The sequence below is a fragment of the Ictalurus furcatus genome, chromosome 15, assembly GCF_023375685.1.
Source record: "Ictalurus furcatus strain D&B chromosome 15, Billie_1.0, whole genome shotgun sequence".
NCBI lineage: Eukaryota > Metazoa > Chordata > Actinopteri > Siluriformes > Ictaluridae > Ictalurus > Ictalurus furcatus.
This window is the reverse complement of record NC_071269.1, coordinates 19,469,040-19,486,942: the sequence shown is the minus strand read 5'-3', so window position 1 is coordinate 19,486,942 and position 17,903 is coordinate 19,469,040. Positions and strand designations below refer to the sequence as shown.

The 17,903-nt window shown below is 41.1% G+C and overlaps 2 protein-coding genes across 9 annotated transcripts in view; both read right to left on the bottom strand.

The window, feature by feature from the left end:
* kif1b (kinesin family member 1B) overlaps positions 1–1,086 on the bottom strand; it is an 87,363-nt gene extending 86,277 nt beyond the window's left edge. For 2 of the 7 annotated variants that reach the window (XM_053644081.1, XM_053644080.1), the window contains exon 1: positions 602–1,085. The gene's annotated coding sequence lies outside the window, so the exon portion shown is untranslated. Of the gene's footprint in view, positions 1–601 lie in introns of all 7 variants that reach the window. The other 5 variants (XM_053644079.1, XM_053644082.1, XM_053644084.1 and 2 more) reach the window with 5 other exon arrangements.
* Positions 1,087–3,399: 2,313 nt separating this feature from the next.
* Positions 3,400–17,903, bottom strand: part of ube4b (ubiquitination factor E4B, UFD2 homolog (S. cerevisiae)) — a 32,151-nt gene continuing 17,647 nt past the window's right edge. Inside the window, exons 17-29 of one of the 2 annotated variants that reach the window (XM_053643397.1) lie at positions 13,031–13,229; positions 12,605–12,743; positions 12,105–12,204; positions 10,709–10,836; positions 10,527–10,625; positions 10,149–10,384; positions 9,755–9,881; positions 8,825–8,969; positions 8,582–8,716; positions 7,426–7,617; positions 7,122–7,296; positions 6,648–6,794; positions 3,400–5,021 (exon numbers count right to left, since the gene is read on the bottom strand). In XM_053643397.1, coding sequence (XP_053499372.1) covers positions 4,954–5,021; positions 6,648–6,794; positions 7,122–7,296; positions 7,426–7,617; positions 8,582–8,716; positions 8,825–8,969; positions 9,755–9,881; positions 10,149–10,384; positions 10,527–10,625; positions 10,709–10,836; positions 12,105–12,204; positions 12,605–12,743; positions 13,031–13,229 — 1,890 coding nt within the window. In that variant the 3' untranslated portion in view covers positions 3,400–4,953. The remainder of the gene's footprint in view (positions 5,022–6,647; positions 6,795–7,121; positions 7,297–7,425; positions 7,618–8,581; positions 8,717–8,824; positions 8,970–9,754; positions 9,882–10,148; positions 10,385–10,526; positions 10,626–10,708; positions 10,837–12,104; positions 12,205–12,604; positions 12,744–13,030; positions 13,230–17,903) is intronic. The other variant, XM_053643398.1, reaches the window with a different exon arrangement.

Genomic DNA, 17,903 nt, shown 5'->3' with positions numbered 1-17,903 from the left:
CCACTTAAAAACACGTCTGAGCGAAACGCAATGATTATAAAAGAGAAAAGATAGTGACTTTTGCACTGCATGAATGTGTTTAGCAGCAAAAGATACAATGTACATGAACTACCAAGTGTTGTAGCTAATTAATGTAACAGCTTTATGAGATGTAGCTTTAGGTTGAACATTTCAGGGACATGACTGCTGCATTGTTTACAATGATAAAGTCAGGTGTAATAATAAAGTGGACTTATTAATTATATTCACGCTCGGTTGGATGCGGCGACTTTGCGCATACACTGCAACTCTCAACCTCAGAGACATTTCTATACATTTATTCTGTATATTCCTTATCCATACATACATACACACACCCTAGACTTAGAGTTTATAACTATGAAATTTGGTAGCCTAATTCTTCATATGATTTTATATATATATATATATATATATATATATATATATATATATATATATATATATATGAAACAAACTGTATATTAAAACAGTACAGGCAGAGATATAGATATAATTACCGTTTTAGCAAGTCAACAGATAACAGTGTAGACATATTGTATCTCTTTTGTATATATATTTTATTTCATTTCATGCATCTTACCTTGATACTCCACTCCAAATCTGAAATCACTCCAGAAAAACAAACTGTATTGACGTCCACCAACGTCAGGCAGCGATGATCAGAGTAAACCGACACACAAACACTTCATAACCCTATATACATCCATGATCGCAGTGTTTTCTTCCTCTGCTCAGGTGCGTTACTGTATTTAGTCTTCTATGATGGATGGTTAGATGGATGGATGGATGGATGGATGCTGGTACCGGGGGAAAAAATCGCTCCGCTAGCTAATTTGAGATTATGCTCGAATGCCTTGATTTACTGAAACGATGACGTCAACCGCCCCGTCGGTATTTTGAGTGACAGCTTCAGCAACGAATAGCATTCGTGAATCAGCCAATGAGTAATAAGGAGTTGTGAGAGTGGGTGGGGCGGCTGTGACGCAATACTGCAGGACGCCTTACTTGTCCTGCATGGGAAGTGCGCTGCCTAGAGGCGGAAAAGCCCTAGATGTTTCATTTGAAGACTCGTTTAAAGCTTCTGCCGTCAATGATTTAATTTAAGGAAGAGTGGGTTATATAGTTCTACAATTTGTCACAGTTTTGTAACGCCTACATTATGAGAAATGTTCTACAGCTCAGTTTTTTGCCATGATAGCTACATTTGTCTGTTAACTCTTCATAATAAGCAAACAACGCATGCATGTTAATATCAGAGGATATACACTCACTGTCCACTTTAAAAGGAACACCTGTACAACTGCTCATTTATGCAGTTATCCAATCAGCCAATCACGTGGGAGCAGTACAATGCGTAACATCATGGAGATACAGGTCAAGAGTTTCAGTTAATGTTCACATCACACATCAGAATAGGGGAAAATGTGTTGTTGGTAAGAGATGGGCTGGTTTGAGTAGTTCATAAATTGCTGATCTTCTGGGATTTTCACACACAACAGTCTCTAGAGTTTACACAGATTTGTGCGATACACAAAAAACATCCTGTGTGCGGAGGATTCGCAGTCTGAAACACCTTGTTGATGAGAGAGATCAGAAGAGAATGATCAGACTGGTCTGATCTGATAGGAAGTCTATAGTAACTCAAATGAGCCCTCTTTACAACTGTGGTGAGCAGAAAAGCATCTCAGAATGCACACCACATCAAACTTTGAGGTGGATGGACTACAACAGCAGAAGACCACATCAGGTTCCACTCCCGTCAGCCAAGAACAAGAATCTGAGGCTATCATGGGCACAGACTTGCCCAAATTGGACCACTAAAGACAAGAAAAAGACCAGGTGATTTTCAACGACTCAGTTTGGATGAGTTTGTGCCCATGATAACCTCAGATTCCTATTCTTGGCTTACAGGAGTGGAACCTGATGTGGTCTTCTGCTGTCATAGCCCATCCTCCTAAAGGTGTGATATTTTGTACATGCTGAGATGTTTTTCTGCTCACCACGGTTGTAAAGAGTGGTTATATTAATTACTATATCCTTCCTGGCAGCTCAAACCCACCCATAGAACTGTCACTCACTCAATATTCAACACTCTAGAGACTGTTGTGTGCGAGAATACCAGATCAGTAATTTCTGAAAAACTCTAACCAGCCCACCAACAAACATGCTATGGTTAAAGTCACATTCTGATGCTTCACGTGAACATTAACTGAAGCTCTTGACCTGTATCTGCATGATGTTATGCATTGTGCTGCTGCCACATGATTGGCTCATAGGACTGCATAAATGTACAGGTGTTCCTATTAAAGTGGACAGTGAGTACATATTGAATCAAAGCACTAAATATCTCAATTCTTTCATATGTCTGCAGTCTGAGTATATTTTTGCAAATTATTTTATCAGGCATTAAATAACTTTTATGTATTTTTTTTTTTGTACCCCCCCCCCCAATTTGTTTATTTGCCCTTCCCTATCACACAATACCTACTAACCAGGGAGCAAACCTGTGCTTCCTCCAGGACACGTAAAACCAACCATTGCATCTTTTGAAACTGCCAGACATGCTGTGTCACAGGACAGCTTAACACACTCGGAGGAAAGCACTATCCACCCTCTTCCGCATAAATGAACTTAAAGTTGCCTGCAATTGGTTAACGTTGCTCCGATTGACAGGGGAGAGAGTAACACCTTTCCTCCCACCCAGATAGCTCAGCCAATCACACTCTTGGACTCCTGAACATGGGTGGCTGTGACATCATCGGGAATCTCCTGACAATAGGGCGAACACCTTTTGCTTAAACAGGTGCATGAATGTTGGGCATCACATGAAGCATGAATGTCAATCACATGAGTAACAGCTAATATGCTTGGGTCTTTGAGCTTCATTCTTGTGCCATGAAGTTTTCCTGGAATCAATTTCTCAAGACAGACTCTTTTGTATACTAATTTTGTACTCTGTCAACCATCTTGAAATCTGATATGTTAGGTAACCAGCATTCTCAACTATCAATCATGATCAACTATTAAATCATGCTAACTGGTAGTCAACCAGACAGTGATCAAAACTAGGATATTTTGTTTTCCTCTGCATACAAAGTAAATACATAATTAAAAAATGAACTCCAGATATGGAAAATGACTTAATGACAGTCCATACAGGATTTCACAGAGTTTTTTTTTTTGTGATTGTTGTGGCCAAAACTGCTTGATTTTGCTAAGGCTTTTGTCAAAATTTGCCATGCAACGTGCAGAGTTTTTGAGCGTTTTTTGGGGGGGAAATTACTTGAATTGGCGAAATTGCAATTGCACGGTCTTTTGCAACGATGTTTATTGGTAAATGAGACCTTTTAGCTGTTCGAAGCACGTGAATTGAAGAGGGATTTGACCGAATGCGCTTTGTGATGACATCACATCTGACCCATATCTGCGGTAATTCTGAAAAATCTGAATATTTGCGGAGTTTGCTTGATTTTGCATTCATTTCTGTGATCGTAAAATTGCGAAATCCTGGAGGGGCTGCTTAATGATAAATTCTTCAGAGCTGTAATTAAGTTTTGGTTCCTTTGCAGGCAGACAGGGACTGAGAGCAAGCGCAGAATAAGTGTTATATCTGTAGCTTGTTGCCGATTAGAGCAATTGGTAATCTTCCAACCAACCCCTCTCCCCCCTATAATGTAATAAAGGCATAGTGTTACTTAAAATCATTTTTACTTTGCTTTAGAAGACTGCATTCCACCATCAGTTAGTCACCAGTACAATCAATCCAGAAAATCACCTTTTCATTTATTTTTATGCATTTGAAGGTCTTCTTCCCCCCAAATTATCTGTATACAAAAAGCAATAACAGCAATAACAACAGCATGTGTGCATTACCATTTATTACAGTTTGAAGTACTGGGTCCAAAAAATGTTTGTAGCAAAGGAAGTGGATTCCTGTGCAGTTAAACCTTACGTGAAAATGACTCATTTAATTCACGATGAAGCTCATCAACCAGAGTTAATATGAAGAGCAAGAAACGATGAATCAATTCATTGTATAAAACCGTGTAAGTTAAAAATAAAATAAAATAAAGACATTGCATGTACTGGCATTGTTTTCATCACGATCATGCTGTAAACTGTTTCACATTCTCTGTTCTCATCTGAGGTTTTAGCTTTAACACTATAGAAATGCTAAATGAAGTGCCTGGGTGGAGGTTTGTGCATTATTGATGATTATTAATGTGAAATGTTTGCAATACAACTTCTGTAATCAACTGATACTCCACTGATATTCTTCTATCATGTCAATATCTATCTTTTTATTTTTCAAAACCAACCCAGTATGTTCATTTCAAACTTTTTTTTTTCTTTTTCAATTTTCCATCAGGACACGTTAACGGGTAGGGCTCAGTATGTCAGTTTTATGACCGATACATAATAGCAATGTGTTTTAGCCTATGCCCATGGGCCACATGGTTGTGGACTAGCAATGTAATTCAAAACGGAGTGACTCAGCACAATATTTCCTGCCTTCTCCCTTACTGTCAAAACCACCAAGAACTCATTCTTAACGCCAAAATACAATCACTTAAAATAAAAGAAAAAAAATGTGTAGACCAATTAAGAATTTGCAACAATTAATTTTTTTTTTTTTTTTTTTTAGAACAATTAATTTCCTTGGAGTTTGGCTCTGAAACCTAGTTTCTCTATGTCTTGGTGTGCATCCACTCAATTAAATATAGGTATATATGTAATATATACAAAGTCATAAGCAAAACCTTTTAAAAGTCTAATCTTTATTATTATGCTTCAATTTAGAACCAAGAGCCTTTTAAGATGGAAAAAGGGAAAAAAAGGATAACCAAAAAAAAAAAAAAAAAAGTCTTTTTCTCTTCAATCTGCTTCAACTTGATTTCTGGCGAAGCAAAAACAACTGATGGCGAGTGTAGCTCAGTGAGAAAAGCGTCCTCCTTGCTTTTCCCTCATCCAAGCTTGGATGCGTTCTTTCAGCTCTGGAACTGCAGCAGACAACAAGAGTAAGAACAACATTAGAAATTCAAACAAGAAGTAGTTACAGTAATAAACATATAAATGTAAAATCTTCAATGTTAAAAAAAAAAAAAAAAAGAAGAAAAAAAAAAGCAACTTTTCAGACATGGTCAATTGAATAATAAAATGTTTTTGAACAACAATAACCAGATATGATTCTTTGAGCCTGCTGGAGCCAGATTAGTTTTACAATTACGATAACTATGATATTTAATTTCACAGCTGTATAATCACACTGCATACTCACAGAAAGAGTAGAGAGATGGTGCGGGTTGTCAATTAGCAATATTAGCTAAATGTGAATGTGTAAATATGTTTATACCACAGTGGTATTGAATTCTTTAATCTGATTGGAAACATGCTGTTGATTAAGTAAGGGATAATCCAAGGCTGCGTGTGCATTACACAATTTTAATGCAGGACGTTGAGGTAAAGAACTACCCGACGAGGGTGGTTGCCTCCAGGGAGTGCATTAAAATCATTTAATGCATACATAGCCGTGGAGTATCCTGCTTATTCCATTGTCTCTTGCCAGCATCGACAAGTTTTATATACACGGGTCGTTAGATCTAGAATTCTGCCTGCTATAAATCATACACAGAGATAAAGTAGTGCGATAAGATTACATTTATTTGAAGGAATTATAGTACATCATTAGTAGAGAGAGAGAGAGAGATTGTGCATGTGTGAATTACCTGCATTTGTGCCGCATCTCTACTACTAATGAAGCTGTGAGTTTATAACTACTTTATGCAACTGTAACTAAGTTACCATGGCTACAACTGTTTATAGGCAGCGCATTCAGTTAGAAAGGTGATTAAACTGACTGGAACTACCTGTGCATTCAACTGTTTGAACACACACCTTCCAGCCAATCGGGATCGAGTATTCAGACAGACCATGCTGTAATTTTCTATAACAGCAGCTCTGACAGTATATTACTGTATACTACAAAATCTATAGTAACAGCTAATGCACGGTTGACACTCCACATGAATGGATTAAAAAAAAAACAAACAAAAAAAACTGTAACTGCTGATATAGTGAAATTTGTGAGGTGACATTTAATATTTTTGGAAGGATTTTCCAGTGTCAGAGCTTTATGTTTTCCTTCATGGGAAAGCCAGGGACAGAAGGCTTTGTGCTTTGCACTCTCTCTAACACGACAAGCCGCACTTTTTGACTTAACTTCGAGAGAGAGAAAAATTGAAGAAACTTGCTGAAAATCATTTACAGCTAATATAATAATATAATGATATAATAATATAACGTATATTCCATAATATAATGGAAACTTGCTTCTTGGATGTTCCACTATATTAAACATAACTATGAAAGGATAAAAAGTATGATGCATAATTCTTAGATAAATAAAATATTTTAATTGTGTACCTGGTGTGGTATAAGAGGACTAAAACAGTTCAGGGCATGCTCTTAAAGTAAAGAACCATTTTCAGAGAGGTTGATTACTTCATTTTTTTATTTTTATTTCTAACACTCACACTCATAGGAGAAGTGTGTACGGATGTTGGCGGGTCTGAATAAGGGCTCAAAACAGTACCATCCATGGCCTGTGAACAGGGTGTGTTTTGTACCTGACTCCAGCATGCTTTCAGTGAGAGGCTGTCTGTTGAAGGGGTCAGTTGGGGAGTTTAGAAGATGTCGCAGGATGATGGATCTGTCCATAATGTTCCCAGAAGGCAGTTGAACAGGATCGGTCATAAGAGTGTCCATCAGAGGATCTGACACACAACAGAACAATGCAGAGTTATTTGCTGTTCTCCAGCAGCTACCAAAATAAATTAATACCAAATCGATTTCAAAATAAGACATTTATTATGCGTTTGTGTTTACGAGTGCATATAGGTGAGGATCCAAAATATGCTTAGGGAATGTGGAGTAAACTTAAGCATAAAGCAGCTAGTCAACACCTCCAAGGATACGGATATGTTAAGACTGCATGCAGTCAGGGGAACTCAAAGGAAGCATGTACACCCTGGATTCTGACATCAGCTTGTGTCCAATTATGCTTGTAGTAAAGGGCTCGAGGGCTGAGATTTCACCCTTACCTTTAAACTCATCTGGAGCATCACTGTAGTCCATCTCAGACTGAGAGTTGCGAGCCACTATCTCCTCGACCTTCTCCAACAGCAGCTTAAATTTCTCAATGGCGATGGTGGATTTGATGCCTGCCTTCCTCATTTTAGAAATCACTTCCTCGAAGAGCTCCCTACTATATGATCTCTGGTCGTACCAAAAGCCAAGAGAATGACGAAAAACAGATTTTAATTAACGTCATCTTAATCGTATGTCTCTACGTAGTTTTCTAATTGTGTACATGAGACATTGGGACGTTAGCAATGTGTTTCAAACCTGGTCATCAGCGATGGCTTTAGCAAAGCGAGCACAGTCCAGCTGCAGGTAGATATCAGTAAGCTGGTCCAACAGCTTTTTGGGCTCAAAACCGTATTTCTCTGGGTTTTCTACCTTCAGGTCCCGACACTTAGGCCCACACAGCTGCTGGAGATTATAGTTCAGCATGGCAGCCAGTCGCGGACCCAGCTCCTGTGTAATTCACCAGAATATCGCTCAGCAATCATGAAAAAAGATTTAGCAACTTGGTACACAATATACACTACCGGTCAAAAGTTTAGACACACTCATTCATTGTCCCCGCCCACATTTTAGAATAATAATAGTCATCAAAACTCTGGAACACCACAACTGGAACTATGGGAATTATGTTGTGATAAAAAATCCAAAATAAATCAAAATAATTTAGTATTTTAGCATCTTCAAAGTAGACCCTTTTTGCCTAGAATTTCCAGAAATGTATTCTTGGCATCATCTCAACCAATTTCTTGAGGAATCCCCCTGACATGCTTTTTAAACAGTATTAAAGGAGTTCCCACCTACGCTGGACACTTATTGGCTGCTTTTCGGAATATTTCGCTCCAAGTCAACCATTAAATTTTTTTTTTTTGTAAATGAAATGTTACTTTTTGTCTACAACACCGATTTCAAACATTTAATCATACACCTTCAGATTAAAACATCAAAATTTCAGTCAAGTGTCTCCAAACTTTTGACCGGTAAGTGTGTATTTCGCTTGTCCATAAAGTACTCAATTATCAGGGTAAATATAATTCTTTCCTCACTCTCTCTAAACAAAATCCATCCAATGACTATGATCAGCTCAACTTTCACACAAGTCTATAAATACCTGCAGGGATCAGAGTGCAAGAGGTTCATTTACAGGGCAGCTGGTGTGTACTAATCCTTCACTGTTTACCCGTTTATCAAAGGTACTTCAGCCACCCCTCCCCCCACCCCCAATGCTCTGTTTACCAGTCTTGAAACACAAAAAATTATTCCGTTCTGTTGTTTTTGATAATGTCATTGCCTGATCTATATGACTAAAATTTAATTTCCTCTATTGCTCTATAATAAGGCACCTAATTGTCCCAGACTGTCTGGAATTGATCGTTCAGCTAATAAGGTGCATTAAAACCACAGAGACAAGACTCACAGGGCGGAGGAAAGGTTTCTGGACTTGCTTGGTCAGAATGTGGAACATGTCCACAGTTTCTGTAGCTAAAGCCAGGTAGGAGCGAGACACTCTCTCGTCCTGAGTCAGCTGGGACTGGCGACTCTGCTGTTGCTCCTGAAGCAAATAGGACACATGCATCAGTGTGGGTCAATACAAAACGACTTTTCCATTCACATATCAGCCAGGACAATACTGAAACTTCATGGTCTACAGCACACTCACCCTGGGCAGCTGATCCCACTGCTCCTTGTTCTTCATCTCCTCCTGGATCTCGTGGATGCGCTTCAGAGACTCCAAGCTCTCATCCAGCAGAAACGTTGTGTCATTGATTAACATGTTAATGTAGCGCACAAATTGCTTCCCAGAGCTAGTGTGTCAGATTGTTGGGGAAGGGGGAATAAAATCAACACAGATTATTTTATACCACAGCCACATTGAATTCTCTAATAAGAATCTTTTGGTCAGAAGGTGTTGATTCATTTTCTATAACAGCGACTCTGACAGCAGAGCCAGCTGTAATTCACAGCGCAGATTTTATTAATGCGCTCGTTAGAATACGTTATCACTTCTATAGTAAGAGCTCATTCACAGGGACTTGTTTGGCAGATATGCCACATAATCCAAGACTAATATGAACAGATGCATGTTGTTTAACAAAGAAATACAAAATTGTTGATATGGTAAAACTTTCTGTAAGTACTGTTTATTTAACATTTATGGAAGGAGTCTCCGGTGTAAGAGCTCTGGAACAGTCAGTCAGTGTTCTGCCACAGGAGAGTCATTAGGACAGAGTTTGCGATTTCAGGACAAGCTGTGTGGTTTTTTTTGTTCATAATTTCAAGAGAGTGTAACAAACATTTTGTGAATGACTGTTTATAATTGTTCTATCATAATTAGTAAACTAATTTGGCCTTGGGACATTCTGCAACATTAAACTGCTGTGGCATACAAACAATAAAACACTGTTTTAAGAGGTGCTGTTTATTGAAAATTCCCACTGCTGATCATTTTCCATGGACTGCATGCTTGATTTATGCCTTACTTAATATACCAGCTACAACAAATCATGCATCTTTTTTTCCCCCATTGCGGCTGATGACTCACTGCATATTTTCTGCAACCGTATTCATTTAAATTGGGAAATAAACTCACTTGAATTCCTCAAGGAAGGTGCCATGATGACCGATGTTTTGCCAAAGGCTCTTAAAAATGGTACTGATATGGTAACGGATGGTGAATTTGTCATAGAACTCGCTAGTGGCTCCTGTATGTTCCACATCTGTAGAAAAAGAGAGGAAAAACAAAAACTGTTAATGCAATGCACAACAATCAACACAAAATATTTTTTTTCTAAGAGAGAGATTATATTTCTGTGTGAAACCCTTATTCACATTTCAGAAATGAACTGTTTATATGGCCATTGGATTTTGCAAGATTGTCATAGTCGTCAGATATTTGCACAAATAAATCCATTAATATGTATAATAAGATCACAGCTAATGTAAAATAGTCTTCAGGTCCTGTGTTAACTACAGAGCCAATTAACCTGTGTAAAACTTCATGAGGGCGGGGACGAGCTGATTGACTGACAGCGGGTGGTTCTCGATCAGCTCAAAGAAGCGTTGGGTGCGAGGCTGAACTGCTGGGTTAGTAACAAACAACACCTCCACCAGCTTGGCAATCAGGTAGGGGTTTCTGATGTAGTTCTGACTGCAGATGAACACCACCAGGAAGGTCGCGATGTCCTGAGTGCAGGGCTCATAAAGAACCTGAGGAGAATACCTAGCAAAGAGAGGAAAAGCAAACGGAGCACTTAACTCCATCTGTATTTGGGTACAAAACTAAATATTATTAACTTGGGATCAGAAATACAATGGAGACAGTTCTGTATTTGATTCACCAAAAATAAAAAATAAAAACTTACTGCACAATAAAAAGCATAAATTCTGCAACATCCTCAATGTAAAACTCGGGCAGTGCAGCAAAGCTTTTAGGGATCTCAGGATTCAGGGGCAAGGCGACGCTGTAACATGATTGGACAGATAAAGGCAGGTAAGGTGAACATCCCAAGTGCATGCTCGAACAGTAAATAAGAACAAGACTGACTTTGGGTAGGCAGGGTCTACGATGTGCATGATGAGCTGAATGACTGTACTGTAGAACTGGAGACATCTGCGCAGTAGATTCTCGTCCAGCAGGCCGGCATCAGCACAAGCCTTGGAACGTACCAATTTCTACAAGAACAGCAAGAATCATGGAAAACTTATTGCAGTTAGTCAAAGCCTTTATGTCAAGAAATGGCTGCTATTATTAAAATGTCTGAGTGTTTAACATTGAACTAGGAATCAGAATGTTATAACGAGCCGCACACCGATTACATCACTTGCCCACCGCGACACCGACCCCACTGTTGTTTTGCCTTTTTATAGTAATAAAAATCATTTAGTTCAGTTAGAGAACTGACGATACAATTAAAAACTGAGCGTGTCTGCTCAATTCAGCATGAGTCAGAGTCGAAGCACAGAGCAGCAGGAGTCAGATTTCATTTACCACGTGCCGAGAGTGAGGCGAGCTGACAGACAAGACGATGGCGGAAGATTTGGTTTCAAAAGTTCTATATTTAATATAATATAAGTGAGTTTGTCATTGTACTGTTTTGTAGTTGTTGTGTTTTTCATTAAGAATAATAATGAACCAACCATTCAAGCAAATGCTGCCCCAAATTGCCGCTAATTCGAAAGCGAAAGTGAAATGCACACGGCCATTCATAATAAGCGAGGGGAGGGAAGCCCGGCAAATGTCTATCCTGGTGGTATCTCTTTGTTATGTGATTACCTTTTTAATAAGTTTATAAAACTAATAATAAAATAAGAAAACTAATGCATCTTACTCCATTACCATTAGTAGTAATTGTCCAGTAAATGAAATCCCTCCATAGTGTTGCTTCTGCTGTTCTTCCTACAAATATCTTGTACTTGCTTTTGGTTAGTTGGTGGACACTTAGTTCAATATCTTTAGTTCACTTGTATCAGCTCCTCAAACAGATAGATGTTTGGACTGTATAAAAGTAAAAGTAATGGAATGTAATGTTTGCTGGGTTTCAAATGTCAAATGCTGTAAAAATCATACTGTGCACTTAAACAGTGCCTTTTAACCTTAGCGGTTCTACAAAGCGATTCACATCATTCACCATTTCTGAGCATTATGAGCGTTTCTCATTCACCATTCACACAAACACACACACACACACACCAATGGCAGCAGAGTTGCCATGCAAGGCGCTAGCCTGCCATTGGGAGCAACTTGGGGTTCAGCGTCTTGCCCAAGGACACTTCGGCACGTGGACCGGGGATCAATCCTCCAACCCTGCGATTAGTGGACAACCCGCTATACCACCTGAGCCACAGCCGCCCCTTATATGGCACTAACAAAAGTGTTCAGTTTGTTTCTCTTTTTGAGTTTGATGCACAGAAAAGTGGAAAGGAGTTTCAATGACGCAAACCTTCAGCTGGGTTTTGCATCTCTTCAACATTTCTCTGTGACGAGTGGCCAAAGGGGAGTCTTTCCATTGGCTCTCACTGTTTTTCAGCTCCTCTACAGTTCTGCAGTACACACAAACACAACGTAAAGCCACAAAACATTATGTTGTCATTGCTGAATGTTATGCAATGCCAACAGTAGGGGGAACCATTAACTTGGAAAATAATATTGTCAGAAAAAAGAGCTCATTCGAGCAATCTCTCATGGGGTTTGTCTTTTAATGTGAGGGACTGGAACAACCATCACTAATGCAGTACCAACGTCATCTAAGCACTTAGTTCAAGCAGTGTTTGGACTGATCAAAAGTCCACATCAAAGCAAAGCATTCATGTTCAATCCAATTGGATATCTAGTCAGAACAGCTTTAAAACTATGCAACCGTAAAATCTAACATAATAGTGAATTTAATGCAATGATTTAAAAACCCTATTATTCTTATGGTTACCGAGTATCTGCATGTACCTGTTCAGATCTCTGATGGCTCTTAGTCTGCGAATATAACGACGGCATCCAGGCAAGATGGACAGGTGGTGTGCATGTAGTGTCAGGAAGAAACATTCCGTAGGGAATTTGGGCTCTGAAAACTTGGAGGGGCCTACATCTAAAAAAAAAAAAGGACAAACAAATAATGCCTCATCAGCAAGTATGGCCTAACTAATGTATTGTGTAGGGAAAAAAGCACCCAAGTTAAATATATACTCAGCAATCTGGTGGAAATTAGCTGAAGCTAGCTGTTGAGACTCTAAAGAAATACAGCTCTTTCTTTCTGCGTTTCCTACAAAGTCAACCCCCTAAAACAATACCGACACAAGAACTCCTGAAAGTTGGTCAAATAAAGCTAAATAAAGAGAAGGCATGTGGAGTCTAGCATGCCAGATATGCACTCACGGAGCTCTGCAAGCCAACTCTTCAGTTCCTCCAGGCTCGATTTAAGCCGGGTCTCCTCGAGGCTCACGTTCAGCCGACACTTGTGGTGGAAGATGTAGAGGGGATCCACTGTCTCTAGCTTAATCTTCATACTCAGCTGCTGCAGCACCCACAGGAAGTTCAGCATGAAGCCGTCTGTGGACACCAGTTTATCATCTGTCTGTAGATCCAGCACAGGAGAGGAAAAAAAATTATACCATGTTTGTAACAGTCTGTCTAACAGTACAACACACTATACACACAATTTACATTAAAAAAAAAAAGAAATAAGTAATTTCAATAAATCCAAGACACCTATTCAAAATAATTATCCAAATAATCAGTAAATCCTTTATAATCAATGAATGTGAAAAAATATAACTGGTTAAAGGGAAAAGGCATGTCTCTGTCTTTGTCTTAAAAAGGAAACCACTCAAGGAAGGATGGCATTATGTGAAATTTGTAACTGGAAAAACTCCCAAATAAGCATTTAACAATAAAGCAATTTGAGACTTAATCTCAAGCAACAAGTACCCTTGAGTGAACTGTGCTTGCAACCAAACAGTCGTTTTTTTGTGAATCTTGTGGCCAAAAATGCTTTTTCAAAATTTGTGATGCAACTTGCTAAGTTTTTTGCATTTTTTTTTTTTTTGTGGAAAACTACTTTTTTTTTTTTGCACGAAATTGCTTTGCATGGTCTTTTGCAGTGATGTTAGTGGTAAATGAGACATTTTAGCTGTACTCGAGTTTGACGCGTGTGAATCGAAGAGGGATTTTGCTGAATTTTGCAAGTTGTGATGATGTCACGGCACGTCTTGGCCCAAATCTGTGGTGACTTTGAAAAATTGCAAGTTCCTCCAAATATTGTGGAGCTTGCTTGACTTTACATTAATTTCTGCAAATTGCAAATTTGTGAAATCCCAGAGGGACTGAATCAAATGACAAGAAACAGAACGCTGGTTACGGATGTAACCATGGTTCTGTGAATTCCGGATGACCACCAGAGATGGTGCTATAGTAGTAAATAATCGCACTGCCAGCCAGAAAAGTTGAGAAACAAATACCAACAAAGTCACGTGGTGACGTGAGCTGAAAAGCTCAGCTCTCCACCTCTGAGCTCTGTCTTCTCGTATACTCCGAGTGACCGGGCACTCTGGCGGTCATCCGGAATCCACAGAACCACGGTTACAGCTGTAAGCAGCGTTCTGTTTCATTCCTCCTGACCGCCAAAGATGGTGCTATAGTAGTGGATGACACATACCAGAAAAGTCATGAGGAGTAACGCATCAGAAAAAAAAAAGGGATCACCGGCAAAGTACAGCCGAGCTCACATCCTGGGATGAAGCAACGTTGTAAAATCTCATGAAGGTTCAGGGAGAGGACCATGTCACCGCAGCACAGAGGTCACACCCCGGAAGGCAGCCCAAAAAGATGAATCAGCCCTGGTGGAATGGCAAGTGATGGCCCCGGGCATGGGTTGTCGGGCCTGCTTGTAAGTTAAGGCAATAACCTCAATTACCCACTGTGACGTCCTCTGTTTAGATAAAGGGGTATCATTCTTAACACCTCCATAACAGACAAACAACCATTCCGATTGCCTTAACTGCGTTGTAGGCTCTACATAGCACCTCAAAGCCCGTACAGGGCACTGGAGCAGAGAATGCTATTCAAGGACTGTTGGCTGGAAGGAACACAGCTCAATGGACTGAGTAATGAACTGTTGCAGGAGCACCTTAAGAAGGAATTAAGAAGTTGAATTGGGCCAAAGGATAACACCGGTACCCTCTGGTTGACATCTCAAGCAGGACTGACTCATGGACAGTGCGTAAAGTTCACCAACCCTTTTCATAAATGCCAGAGCCAGAAGAAAGGTAACCTTCAATGACTTCCACCCAAGATCAGTCTCCTCAAACAGTTCAAAGGGAGGTTGGCAGAGGTAAACTCCACACTGAAGAAAGGGGAGAGCGAGCTGGATTGAGGCATCTCGCACCGTTTAATAAAGTGCAAACCATGTACTAGCCCAGAGATGAGCCATCCACAGGCAAATGGTGCACAGAGATACCTGCCACATAAACCTTTAAGGTGGAAGTTGCCCCACCACTGACCTTGTAGGAAACACAAAACTACGGAGACCGCACATCACACAGAGTCAAAACCACGGGTTTTGGACCACAAACAAAAAGACTTCCATTGATAGGCATAAAGCGCTCATATAGAAGCAGCCCTCGCATTGAGAAAAGAGTGAACAACCAAGGGTTGCATAGTCTGATAAGAGGGTGTTGGCCCAGAGGCCAGATCCATAACTGTAGGCAGGCTGGGTTTGGATGTCAAATATGGGTGTCCAGCTGAGATAATAGATCCCTGCTGAGGGGAAGCTGCCTCGGTCTGTCCATCAGCAAAGTTAGGAGCATGGGAAACCATGGTCTGAACAGTCAGCGTGGTGCAGTCAGAAGCACCCTGTGTCTGCCTTGAGAAACTATGAAGTGTCTCGCCCCAACAGAGGAATTGGAGGAAAGGCATACAGGAGACAAGCTGGTCAATTGTGTGACATTGCGTCCTGCCCCAGCGGACTGGACGTTGCCATCTGGGCAAACCACAATGGGTAGGGAGTTGTGTTCTCTGACACGAATAGATCCACTTCCACCACGTCGAACTCCTGCCAAATGTTAGTTACAATTTTATATTACATACATACATACATACATACATACATATGGCGTTTTTCTAGACACTCAAAGCGCTTTACATAGTATGGGGTGGTGGGGAATCTCCTCAACCACCACTAGTGTGTAGCATCCACCTGGAGGATGTGATGGCAGCCATAGTGCACCAGAACGCCCACCATATTCCAGCTACTAGTGGAGAGGAGAGAGTGATGTAGCCAATTCAGAGATGGGGATTGTTAGGGGGGCATGATAGAGAAAGGCCAATGGGGGAATTGGACATGGACATCATCAGACCCAGCAAATAACTGTTGACTCCCTGAAATTCTGAGCACGCTGCACTTGTGTCAGCTGCTGAGTGGTCATGGACAATTTCACACGTCTCTCAAACACCTCAGATACATCCGGACCAAAAAGATGGGAAGGTCTCTCAGAGGCTTTTTATAATCCTCAGACAAGCTGGCTTGAGTTGGCCAAACTTTCCTGCATGCAGTCAAGAGTGTTGCAGTGAGAGCACCCAGTTGTCACTTCATGTGTCCCATGGCCAGCAAGGCTGTCTGCAGAAACAGACAGTGGAACAGAAGGATCCACTTCTACAGACCCGAAAGAATTAGAAGCAGCCAAAATCAGTTGGCAAATGGTGTTCTCAGCCCGAGCGACATAGACTTGTTTGCTTTCTTCGGAATCTGTGCGGCCACACAGCATTCCCCTGCAGCGCCTCAACTGGTGACACCACTAGTACGGTGACCGGCTGTTCAACCTCTGGTACATTTTGCAACCCGATGAACTCCACTTCTGCCATGGAAGCTAAGGTGCAAGCGGTCTTGGCACACCTCTTGGCCATCCCTGGCCCTTTGAGGGCACTCGAAAACTCCACAAGAAAGTCCTTACACGCAGGCATAGCAAAGGAGTCATTAGGTGAAGGCCTGAGAAAAATAGGATGTGGATTGAATAGGATGTGAAGGGCGTTCATCAAGGCCAAGATGGGCCCCTGTCAGCCGAAGTACCTCCAATGTGTCTTCCACCTGAGGTGGGGCCATCCCTGAAGAGTGGAGTAAGCCATCACTAGTGCCACAGATTAACGTGCCTCCTCAATAGAAGAGTGTGAACAAGTGTCCCAGATGGGAGCAGTAGTAGCAGCAGCAGGAATGAAGCCTGCTGGCTGGAGGGCCCGCAAAAGACGCTTCAGCTCCGCCATGTTTGAAGAAAGGCTAGCCACTTTCTTTGAAAATAGGTGCCCTGCCAATTAATTTCCCCTAGAGCTATATTTCCTTTTAGCTGAGGGTAAATGGCGCACTTGTATAGCAATTTTATCCAAAGCGCTTTACACTGTGTCTCATTCACCCATTCACACACACACCAATGGTAGCAGAGCTGCCATGCAAGGCGCTAACTTGCCATCGGGAGCAACTTGGTGTTCAGTGTCTTGCCCAAGGACACTTCGGCATGTGGAGTCATGTGGGTCGGGAATCAAACCGCCAACCCTACGATTAGTGGACAACCCACTCTACCCCCTGAGCCACAGCCGCCCAGGAACAGGGAACACTACTAGTCATTAAGGCATGGCGTTTCTGAGTTCTCTGCCTCGAACTCAAAATTGGTTACAAACCCTCAGCGTCCCGGTTGTGGTCCAGTCCAGCCAGACGCAGCTGTCTCTCAGGCATTGGCAGCAAGCTACAATGCGGACATGGGTCCGTAAGTGCTTCCTTCAGATGCTGAACATCCAGGCATGATGGGCAGAGATCATGCCCATCGTCAGGAAGAAGCTCGTTAGGACACAGCTTGCAATTCAAGGGATAGGCAGTGGAAAACGAGCTGAAAGCCAGAACCGTGAAAGTGGAGAGTCTCTGGATACAACCACGAGGAGAGCCAGTAAAATATTTCAAATACATACTCCTACCTCCAGATGAACCACAAGGAACGGAGAGAGGAGTGTGTACGAACTTCAAATAAAAAGTAACCACCCATGGTTAGGACCGGCAGGAACAAAGTACAGCACAATATCAATAATGTGAGACAACAGGAACACAAACTTGCTCAATAACTAGCCAAAAAGCAGGTGATATGCCCCCGGATAGAACCATGATGTAAGCGGCACACCGTGCAGAGAAAATCCCGTAGAAAAACTATTCTCGTACAATGGCAAGTGGCTCGTAGCTCAACAGCGTGTAGCCGCGATGCTAAGGATAAAG